Genomic DNA, 11,207 nt, shown 5'->3' on the forward strand with positions numbered 1-11,207 from the left:
CCAGTACTTTTAATTATGAGGACAATGCTACAATTCTGAGCAGAATCCAGCGATTTACTTATTTATTTTTTAAATAAAAAGTGCTATTTGCTCCATTTAGACCTGATAATAGGAGTTTCTCCAGGCTGCTCACAAAGCAAATATAAAATAGATTAAAATGTAATATAACATTCATATAAAACCAGTGCTTTTTTTCAGGGGGGATACAAGGATACCCTGCATACCCCTAAACATTTTGTGAATCTTCGTACTTTTGTCCATTTACTGTATTTATTTTCCCCGATTTGAAATATAAAATGGTGATTTTCTTGAGTCAAAATAAGAGTACCTCTAAACATTTTTTAAGGGGAAAAGCACTGTATAAAACAATTAAAACTAAAACAGATTCATTTTAGAAACTGAAATGCAATTTAAATCTAAGAAGCTCAGCCTGTGGAAGATAAAAGTGTTTAGAAGTGGACAGCCTAGATCAACAGCAGCGCAAGCCCAGCATATCTCCTCCCCAGATTTCGGAATCACATATGCGCGCTTATGCAAGAGGCGGAGGGGAAAGGTGAGGAGGAGAACCGTGTTTCTCCGGAACGGCAAGTGACCGGGTGCCTTTTGCAGCCGGACTTTTTTAGAGCAGCACTCAGCCCAGCACAAGATGGCGGCGTGCGCGCTGCGCTGCCTCTGGCGATGGCCGGCGCTGAAGCTGCTCTCCGCAGAAGCGGCTCGGGACTTCCCGCGCCGAGCCATCGCCTCCGCTCGCCCAGACTCCGGTTCTGAATTCCGGAGCGAATACAGCTTGGACAAACTCTACCCCTCGCAGCAAAAAGGAGCCGACGCAAAACAGGTTAGGAATCCGGATTGGAGGCGATTGATGGTCGGAGCACCTAGATCTATATAAAAAGCAGAGTAGCACCTTCCTTGGATTTCCGTTCGCATAGTTCTACGCCTCTCCCTCACCGCCGGTCTGCGGGTGGAAGTTACGTCGCCCCATGTAAATGGATAGGCCTAAGAATAGGAACTGGAGAAACGCAGGTTCGAATCCCAGCTGCGCTTATTAACTTCACTGGGTGGCCTTGGGCTGGTCGTTGTCTCTTACCCTGACCTATCTCATGGAGATGTTGGGAGGATAAAATAGAGCTGCCTCTTATTTAGAGGGGGGGGGTCATGATATAGACAGATGTAATAAATAAAATAGCATATTTTCTCTGAGGGGATAGCCATAGCTGTCAATTTTTCCCTTTTCTTGCGAGGAATCCTATTCGGAATAAGGGAATTCCCCTTAAAAAAAGGGAAACGTTGACAGCTATGGGGATAGCACATCTGTCCCAATGTGAACAAATGTGAGCAGCAAAGATAAACAATTCTTGTTTTTTGTTTATATATCTCAGTTTCCCTCCCTTATGACACCCAAAGCAGTGTATGTGCTGTTCCCAAGCAGCCTCCTATCTAGCCACTGACCAGAACCCAGTTCTGCTTAGTTTGAGTAAGGTGATGGTTCTGCAAGCTGTTAGATTGTACTACCCTTTTGCTTCTAACTCTGCCTTTACTTAATCTTAAATGTTATCTAATTCAACTTCCTGCCAATGTAGGAAATTCACTCCTACCATTTGCCTAATAATAACAATAATAATTTATTTATTTATACACCGCCCATCTGGCTGGGTTTCCCCAGCCACTCTGGGCGGCTCCCAACAGAATAATCATAATAAAGTGATAAAACATCAAACATTTAAAACTTCCCTAAACAGGGCTGCCTTCAGATGTTTCCTAGAAGTCAGATAGTTGTTTATTTCCTTGACATCTGATGGGAGGGTGTTCCACAGGGCAGGCGCTACTACCAAGAAGGCCCTCTGCCTCATTCCCTGTAGCTTCACTTCTCACAGTGAGGGAACCAGCGATAGGTAGCTATCCAGTATGTTTTATCTGGAGAATGGCAATGAGATGTTGAGACTGAATTCAAGGGTGGTGATTTCTTTTTCAGACTCAGTCGTACAATGATTCTGCATGTTGAAGTCCTCATGAGTTGCCCCTCCCCTTTTTTCTTGAAGGTTCAGATGTGATAAACTAGTATTGTGAATGACTTGACAATAGTGGATACAACTTACTGCTCCTGGTTGAATAAAGGGTTTTCAGAATCTGATGAACCACACTTAGTTCAAGAAGTCCTCTGATTGTGAGCTTTGCTGAACTGAAAAATGGTCACAAGAGTCTGGTCTAAGACGTTAAAGCTGAGGAAACAAAATAATTTGAGTGCCTAGAAATCTATATTGTACAAAGTAAAGCTAAAAATTGATAGACCCTGCCAATGGCCTTTAAAAAAAATAATCTATTGCTGTAGTTGCATATTTTTCCATTTTCTGTTTATACACTAATTGTACTACAGAAATTTTTACAGTAGTATTAAGTTGCAGTTGCTTAACAATATGTATCTCTGTGTTAACAGGATTTGGCAAACCAGACTGTTCCCAACATACCTGTAGGTGAGTCCAGAACATTAGAGAAGTGACGTCTCTTTCTCCCGAATGATTTCCCCAGGCATTCATTTTATTTGCCTGTAACAGTGTAATCCTATGCAGGCTTGCTTGGAAGTAAGTACTATGGCTATATTTCTGATTTAAACAGGCCTATAGGCTTGTGCTGTAAATCAGTTAAACTTTTATTTAGTGGAGGATTGGGTACTGGCACAGAACTGCAAAGAACAGATGGGCCAATCATTAACAAAAACAATGCCTTATAGTGCTTGTGTTGCCAGTGGAGGCCACATGCCAGTGGTGGGTGAGGCCAGAGGCAAAAGTGAACAGAGCAAGCCATGTGCCTTCTTTGTACAGTAAGTTTCTTTCTACACACAGTCACACATCACTCCCTGTTTTCCATCCAGGCAGGCAAGAGGCATTATCAGAGTTCCAGGACATATTATAGCACAGCAAAAACGCTCAAGGAGAGTGTGAAACATGGTCTGCAGAGGGGATGTAGCTTGGGGAGAGTCCCAAGGACCATGTAAAGAGACACATTTGGCCCCTGCGGCTCAGGATCTACCCCCATGCTAAGCCAAACCTCAGGAGTAATGTGGCTGCAGTATTTTCACATGCACCAGTACACTTGCTTGTTCATTCTAAGCTCTAGTTCGGCTTAATGTCATACGTAACTCAGGATGCTTATATTAATTTTACATTTGATAAAGCAGTAATTAATTCTATGCGGCTTGTATGCTACCTTAAAAATATATATACTTCAAGCATTGTTTTTATTATATATCGAAAACATTCAGAAACATATACCCTAAAAACAATGCCCACAGTCCCATGTACTTCCCCATTACTGGGAAGTAAATCCCGTTGGTGGAAAATGCTTTCGCTGAGGCTGCCACTGCAATTCATTACCTGCTTATTTCACCAGATGGAGAATACGGTAACTACTTAAGGACAATCGGAATGCTCCTACAGGAGCCTTAAGGAGTGTTTATTGGAGTTACCTTCATACCTCAAGAGGTCATCTCTATTCCAAGTGTGACCTTCCAGATCACTATATCCTTTCCTATGCAATTTCACCCTTTCTTCTTCTTCCATATACATACACAAAGCCATGACTGTATCTTTTCAATATTTCTCTTTGCAATCTTTTCCAGGTCGTTTGTCCATATCATATTGCCGAAGTAGTGGCCCAGGAGGCCAGAACATTAATAAAGGTACGAAAAATATCGGAGCAGATTTAAATAGATACTTGTCCTGGGCATGCATACTTGGGAGTGAGCTCCCTTTTGAGGAAACATGAGTAGAATCAAGCTGTGGGTTTTTCTGTTAATCAGTGGTGCTATTAGATGTGTAAAGTTAACGTTTGTACATCTTAATCTGAGGACTCATTAGCCTTATGACTTTGACAAGTACTGAAAGATCAGTGCTTCTTTTTAACTGTCAGACGGTGTGGTGGTTGCTCACGAGTAACCAGGCAGGAGTAACCGACCTGTCTTTGGCAGGTTTTTATTTGTGCAAACTATTTACAGTGCAGGACCAGAAAGTTCATGTCCGTCTCAATCACTTGCAGATTCCGGGAGTGGCCCCTTCCGGTTTCCCCTCCAGCATAAGAACTTAAGACACCCCAAATATCCGCCTTCCCTCCTTGTGTTTCACACCTCTGCATAAACTGGGCGACAGAAATGGCATGCCTGTTTCCTGGCTGGCCGGGCTAGGTGATGCGCTTGGGCTCTCAGTAGCATCTTTGAGCCCTCCCCTCGCTCGGCTTTCCCATTCCACCTCTGCTCCACTGGAGGTGTGGCTTTCCCCTTCGTAGAATGAGGAGCTGCTTCTCAGGAGCATGGGCGGCTCCCTGTATTCCCATGCCTCCCTCCCCTGTCCTGATGGCAGCTCCCTGACATTAACTAGTTTCTCTTTTCTTCATTTTTTAAAAAAAAGATCAGAGTTAATATTCAGTGCTGTAATAGGAACGCCCTCTCCTGTCCTCTGCAAGTCCCTGTGTTGCCCCCATCTGCTCCAGAGGATCCTCCAACCCTTTGGAGATTTTGGGACATGTGTTTGATACATAAAACTCCTGTGACTTTAAAATGGTTCTTTTGAGTTGTTTACAAGGAAACATTGTTTACAAGGGGGGGAAATGCTCCTGAGGGAGGACTTTGCCGGCCAAAATGCATTGGGCATTAATAAAAAGTATTACTTTTCAGCTTTTTTGAGATTGAGTCTCCTTTTTTGCCATGTCTCTTGGAATGCCAAGAATTCTTCTGAAAATGCAGGACACTTCAAAGTTAGATGGTGGGGGGGTGACATTTCGCATGGCAGCAAGATCAGCTGGTGGGGTATGTGTGACATTGAATTGAAATCTGAACCTGCAGCCTTTGGATAGGATCTGTAGTTCTCCTAGTAATAATCATGTATTTCTTTGTTTCACTCGCAGTAAATACAAAGGCAGAAGTCCGGTTCCATTTGGCAACAGCAGATTGGATCTCGGAAGATGTGCGACAGAAAATGGCCACGATGGTAATTCTTAGCATTTATCTTTCTTTTTCTAGGTACTTCCCAAGCTATTCAGCCCAGCAGGATAGTTTGATCTTGGAGTATTAGTTTATTGAAGCAGCACACAAGGAAATTAGGGTGCTCTGAGAAGCCATTTAGGCAATATAACTCAATATTGATTACATATAAACCCATGCTAACTGTGGTTAGCATCCCATTCAAGGTGCAATGCTATGCTGAAAATTTGTTGGCTGAGGGACTTTTGGATTTGTGCGTTCTATTTGTATGGGCTTCTTTTCCATTCCTGGGGTGAGCACACATTGGATACAGCAGCCATTTGGTCCAGGCATAACGCAAGCCTAGGACTGCTTGCCACCTTTAGCTAGTGTCTGGTGACCTGTGCAAATCTAACTTCTGCATTGAGGAAAGTAATTGCTAAGCATAAGCTAAGTTAATGTCTGGAATATTTTTTTTTTCTAAAGCATTTTATCATTGAAAGTTCTCTATTTATTCTTACCTCGTTTTTCACTCTGCAGCGTGATTGCTGTATACCCAAAAACAGCGCCTGGAGGGTTTGGTTAATTGTCGCAACTCTTATTTGTTGAAGTTGTGTTACCCTATTATGGAATTCAGATCCTTTTTTTCATCAGCACTCTGGTGCTGGATAATGTAATAGAGGAGCCTTGGAGCAGTGGAGATATTGAGGTCCACAGTGACAGAACACCTCACCTAGTGGCATCTGCCAGATCCTAGTGCTTGAAAGTTTGCTGTTCTCGACATTCTGCTGGTAACTTGTTTATATTCTGCAAAAGCTCCCACAGTTGCAGTACTACTGGAGTGCCTGCTCTCAGGTTTCCCTGCCCAGTAAATGAGGTATCCACTTGTTACTGGGCAGCCCAAATCCAAGGTGGGAATAAGCAGGATTCTAATCCACAGCTTCCTATAAGCAGTTTACTAAAACAAAGATAATTACATCTGGTAATATTTCCCCAGCACCATTACACAGTAAATCTAAAACTTTCATTGAGGCTGCAGACCCATGTATTCCTGGGAATAAGCCCCAGTGAACACAGTGAGATTTAACTTCAAAATGAACATGCATAGGTTTGGGCTGTAAGGATAACTTTCAGAAGAGACGGTCAGAAGTTGCCTCCTGTGGCAATCATGTCTGCTTTCCCTCTTTTTAAAAAAACAAAAAACAAAACCTTATTTTTAGGCTGGTAAACTAATGAAAATGGAATGCTCCATAGTAAAAAATGTTTTCTTTCGCAGCACAAGAATAGGATCAGTAAATCTGGAGAACTGATAGTCACCTCTGAAGTAAGTCGCTACCAGATGAGGAATTTGGCAGCTTGCTTGCAAAAAATCAGAGAGATGATTGTAGAAGCCACTGAGATGCCTCGGACTGAATCGAAAGAGACGGTGGAAATGATCAGAAGCAGGTATGAGTCCACTAGTTAGATAACACTTCATCCAATCAGCATGCATCTGTAGCTGACAGCTGTTGCATTAAAAATGGCACCCTACAGTGCTCACTTAGAGCAAGGTGAAATCATCTGTAGCTACCATTAGCCAAACAGAGCAGCTGCTTGCTTCCAACTGTCAAGGGTGTGTCACAAAATCATGTTAGGTAGCTTAGGCAAGGATCCAGGAGGCCCTCAGCTGACCCCTGGTTTTAACACATAATAAATAAGATAGCCTTCATTTTCTCTTGGTTCTAGCTGGACAAGCTGAGACAGTTTTTGTTTCTTGACTTAGGGCAGAGCACCATGGGTCATCTCTTGTGTGTATTAGAGTGTAAGTGGACCTCTGGAATCGTAATATATACATCCGAGGTAGCATTGCTGTATTTCACTTATATAGAAAGGGCATCACTTTCAGAATGTTGCACTTGGATAAAACATAGCAGGTACCTCTTCTCTGGGAAAATACCAACTACTTCAGGCTTTTTAGAAGAAATATCCCTTGACTACTTAGGATTTTGCTTTTCTTTGAAATGCTGATTCTGCGCGACAAGAACCTGATACAAATCATTTATGATAACAAACTGGAATCATTTCACAGACACACTTAAGTATGTCATCCTCAACCTCTCTATTTGATTTTAGGGTGGAGAAAATGAACCGTGAACGCCTCCGACAAAAAAAGATTCGCTCTTCTGTAAAACAAAGCCGGCATGTGGACTTTGACTGAACGCACCAGAGAAAAAGAGCATTCTGGAACACATCCAGTGGACTCTTTCTAATATTTGGATTTGGAAAAGAATAAAAAAAACCTTACACCATAAAATCTGTTCCTTGCAGTTTATGAAATGGGGGTGGACGTTTTCGCTAAAACTAATGGAGCTTGAAGCTGAAGTCCTATGTCAACTGCCATAACATACATTTACCAAAGTAATTAATCCAACTCTTCTTGGCTGTAGCACAGAGCTTTTCAAACTGTGTGTTGTGACACGTTAGTGTGTCGGCTGCAGTTTGTAGATGTGTCATGCAATGCAGGAAAGGGGCTAGTTTAACCTCCTGATTCGGTAGTAAAACTGAAATACTGTTGTCACAAAATGATGCATGTCTAAAAAGTGTGTCACCAACATGTCAAGTTTGGAAAGCTCTGCTGTAGGGGTTAGCTTTTAAATGAACAGCTCTTCTAAGCATGAGTCTTGTACATTTTTTGAATCATTTCTAGGGCAGCTGTACTGTACCATGTTTGTTTGCTATCCCTGCTTTCTCATGCAATCTGTTCTCACCCATCCTAAACCTGTTCATATTTATGTGCACATAAATATTTGAAATATTTATATCCCATTTTTCTACCTGACAACAGGCATACAAAGCAGCTGAAAATTAGTGATACTTTAAAAAGGGGAGGGGGGCAGTAGTGCTTTTATGAACCCTTTGTGGCCAATGATTATGGAGTATATCCAGTTCTCTTGCCTTAGATGTTGCTACCGCTGGGGCTAGATAACCCAAACATTGGGAGCTACCTTATTTCCCAGGCAGCTGTATGAATTACAATGCAGCTATTTTGACGTTAAATTGGATGTACGTTGTTGGAAGACTTGAGGCAGCAATGGGGCTTCATACAAGTTATGAACTAGCTGCCCCTCTCTGAAGACCCTGTTGTTTCCCTGTTCATGCCATAGCTTTGTATGCTTCCTGCTACGTATGGGAGAGAGGAGAATGCAGGGAAGTTACCGAGCAACAACTGAGTCCTTTTCTACTGCTTCTAGAACAGGGATGGGGAATCTTCAGCCCTCCTGATGTTACTGAACTCCCATCAGTTCCAACCAACAGTGCCAATGGTCAGGGATGATAGGAGTTCTGGAAGAAGTGGAAATAAAGGGTAGAGAAAACATGGAATGACATAAAATCAGGAGTGGAAAGTACCTTGTCTGTTCTTGCTCGTACCTCTGATCTGGTATCTTGGGGACCAGAGTTGTTTCTTAGCCACCACGCTGCAGCTTGCCAACTTAAATGATAGCATTTTTACAGGTGGTTTATTCTATAATCAAGTTAGGCATTTCCTTGATGTTTTCTCTTGAATTACTTTCTGCAACTGCTTTTTTCTGAGGCAAAATTTATTTCCGTGAAAGACATCTGTTCCATACTTCTTGAAAACCATTGTTATAAATAATATAGAATTCAGTTCCTTCTTCGTGCATTTTCTGGAAGAATCTCGACAGTACTGTACTTTGAAAAGGCCACGTGTTCCTCTTCTCTAAAGCCAATTTTGAGTTCTCTCTGATTGCCACAAGAGGGCACTCTGAATTTAAGGGAAAGGTTGCTTGTCACTTTGTTGCTATAAAATCACAATGCAGCATTTTTACAGTAATTCTATTTTTTAATTAACAGTTGTCACGAGGAAGAAGCAGGCTACTTATTTAGAACATGAGAGGTAGAGGAACATTATTTTGAACACTGGGCAAAGTTTACATCACTGGCTGGTTAAAAATAGGCTTAAAATTCTGATATAATAAAAATTCTTCGGGAATACACAATACATTAATTGAGAGATGTACACTATAATACCTAAGACTCTAGCTGCAGTATAAATTTAGAGCAATTTACCACAGCAAACAGTCATGCCTTTTCCCCAATAATTCTGGGAACTAGTTAGTTAAGGATGATAAGAGTTGTAAGGACACCCCAGTTCCCCTTAACACAGCTACATTTCCCAGAGTTCCCCTGGGAAGAAGGACTGAGTGCTAAAGCATTCAGAGAACTGTAGTTCCAAGAGGGGAACGGGGTCCTCACAACTCAGCACCCTTAACAAACTACAATTCCCAGGATTCCTTGGGGGAAGCCATGAGTGTTTAAAGCGGCATCATAGTGTAACCTAAGGCTACAATCCTGACCCCAGCTTACCTGGGGCTAATCCCTATTGAATTCAGCAGGATTTACTTCTGAGTAAACATGCATAGGATTGCTCTGTTAGAGACCTATAGGTTGGCATCCAACTGAGTCGCACAGAAGACCTGCTGAAATCAAATAAATTAGTTGTGAGCAGCCTAAGTCCATTGAGTTGCTTGGGTCTACTCTGATCTGTGCTACGTATATTGCCTCACGTAGAAATTATGGTTCACAAGGATGAACTGGTTTAGAAATTTTGCAGCACCTTGAACTTCTTAGCCAGCATCTATGGGATCAAAGCTTTCAAAACATCTAAGCACCTGACTGAATTTTACCTGTTTCAGATGTCCACATAATCTGTTGGGAACGGCACTGCTTCCAGGCACTCCCTGATCTGCCCTCTGCATATAATTTTAGGCAGGCCCAAGGCCTTCTTCCGGTTGTCTTTGGTTATGTTTCTAACACAGACATGTAGCAGTGATGGACTAAACAGGGTTAAACCCAGGGCTGGCCCAAGGCATTTTGACACCTGAGGCGGACCCCAAAATGGTGTCCCTTTCGCCGCCATGGAAGAAGGGGGCGAGGGAAGATCTAATCAGGAACAAGGGGGAAGAAAGATCAACATTGGGATCTGCTGGCCCAGTGGATCCTGCTGCCTGATGCAGTCACCTCACCTTGCCTTGCCGGTGGGCCAACCCTGGTTAAACCACAGTAATGGCTGACCTGTTTATTCCTGTGGGCATAAATAAATAATAATAATAATAATAATAATAATAATAAATTTTATTTATATCCCGCCCTCCCTAGCCAAGGCTGGGCTCAGGGCGGCTAACAAGCAATAATAAAAACAAGTTGAATGAATACAACAAATACAACAACATTGAAACATTAAAATGCAGTCTCATCACAGGAGGAGAAAGGAAAAAAGAAAGAGGGGGAGGGAATCAAATTGGCTCCAAGCCAAAGGCCAGGCGGAACAACTCTGTCTTACAGGCCCTGCGGAAAGAAATCAGATCCTGCAGGACCCTGGTCTCATGAGACAGAGCATTCCACCAGGCCGGAGCCAGGTAATGATGAAAACAATTAATAATTTTAAAATGAGATTAATTAAATGTAAGAGAGGAACAAGATAGTTTAATTAGAACCACCAAAGTGAATTGGGGGGAAAGGAGAGGAAAAAAGAAATTCACCCCAGATGGGACTCGAACCCACAATCCCTGGCTTAGGAGGCCAGTGCCTTATCCATTAGGCCACTGGGGCTTGCTGGAAAAAAAGCGTCTACGTTCTTACTTAACTCTGTAATAGCCGAATTAATTTCACAGCGCCTGTGTACCCCTGCATAGAGCCCGGGCGCTGGTTTCTCCCACCCGCCCGCACAGCTTGGGACAACGCGCTTATAAACGAGGAAAGGAACAACAAATGCTGTCCGATAATCGATCGCCTCTCCCTTTAAAAATTAAGTGAACACCGCGGCTTTTCAGAATCCTAAACTGCTGACAATAATAAAAGAGTTTAGTAGCAGCAGGACTAAAATCTATAGATCCAATGCTCAAGGCCACGTGGGGCGAAATGGGCATTTCTGCACATGCTCAGAGGCACCGCGCTGTAAGGGTGTGGGGGGAGAATCAACGCCGCAGCATTCAGCTTGGGGACCGACCCTACGCATAATCACAGACTGAAAATTCCTGTAAATAAATAATTTCACTAACGGGGCGGTTGATTTCTAATGAGAAACTTTTCAGATCTTCCTTTGCTTCTCTTCTCCCGGGGTTCTTCTTTTTTTTTTTTTTTTTTGCCTAAACGTGATGGGGGCCACTTTCCATTGGTCTGCACAAGAAGTACTCCCTTTATTCACGTTTTTTACACCCTGGCTCATATGTTAAGCAGCTAACTGCCTGCAGAAGAA

General features: G+C 42.6%; 1 protein-coding gene across 1 annotated transcript; it reads left to right on the forward strand.

Moving 5' to 3' along the window:
- The first annotated feature begins 612 nt into the window (after nucleotides 1-612).
- MRPL58 (mitochondrial ribosomal protein L58) lies at nucleotides 613-7,208 on the forward strand. Its single transcript, XM_080994088.1, has 6 exons — nucleotides 613-835; nucleotides 2,435-2,471; nucleotides 3,617-3,676; nucleotides 4,897-4,979; nucleotides 6,228-6,397; nucleotides 7,064-7,208. The coding sequence occupies exons 1-6, from the start codon at nucleotides 647-649 to the stop codon at nucleotides 7,146-7,148; spliced, it is 624 nt and encodes a 207-aa protein (XP_080850214.1). The 5' UTR covers nucleotides 613-646; the 3' UTR covers nucleotides 7,149-7,208.
- Nucleotides 7,209-11,207: the final 3,999 nt, after the last annotated feature.

The sequence above is a fragment of the Podarcis pityusensis genome, assembly GCF_964106645.2.
Source record: "Podarcis pityusensis genome assembly, chromosome: 2".
Classification (NCBI taxonomy): Eukaryota; Metazoa; Chordata; class Lepidosauria; order Squamata; family Lacertidae; genus Podarcis; species Podarcis pityusensis.

Excerpts from the sequence above, each read along its gene's own strand:
- MRPL58 (XM_080994088.1), top strand. The coding sequence starts at position 647 with ATGGCGGCGTGCGCGCTGCGCTGCCTCTGGCGATGGCCGGCGCTGAAG. Across the intron at positions 836-2,434 it reads AAGGAGCCGACGCAAAACAG|GATTTGGCAAACCAGACTGT; the intron begins GTTAGGAATCCG and ends CTGTGTTAACAG. Across the intron at positions 2,472-3,616 it reads TGTTCCCAACATACCTGTAG|GTCGTTTGTCCATATCATAT; the intron begins GTGAGTCCAGAA and ends AATCTTTTCCAG.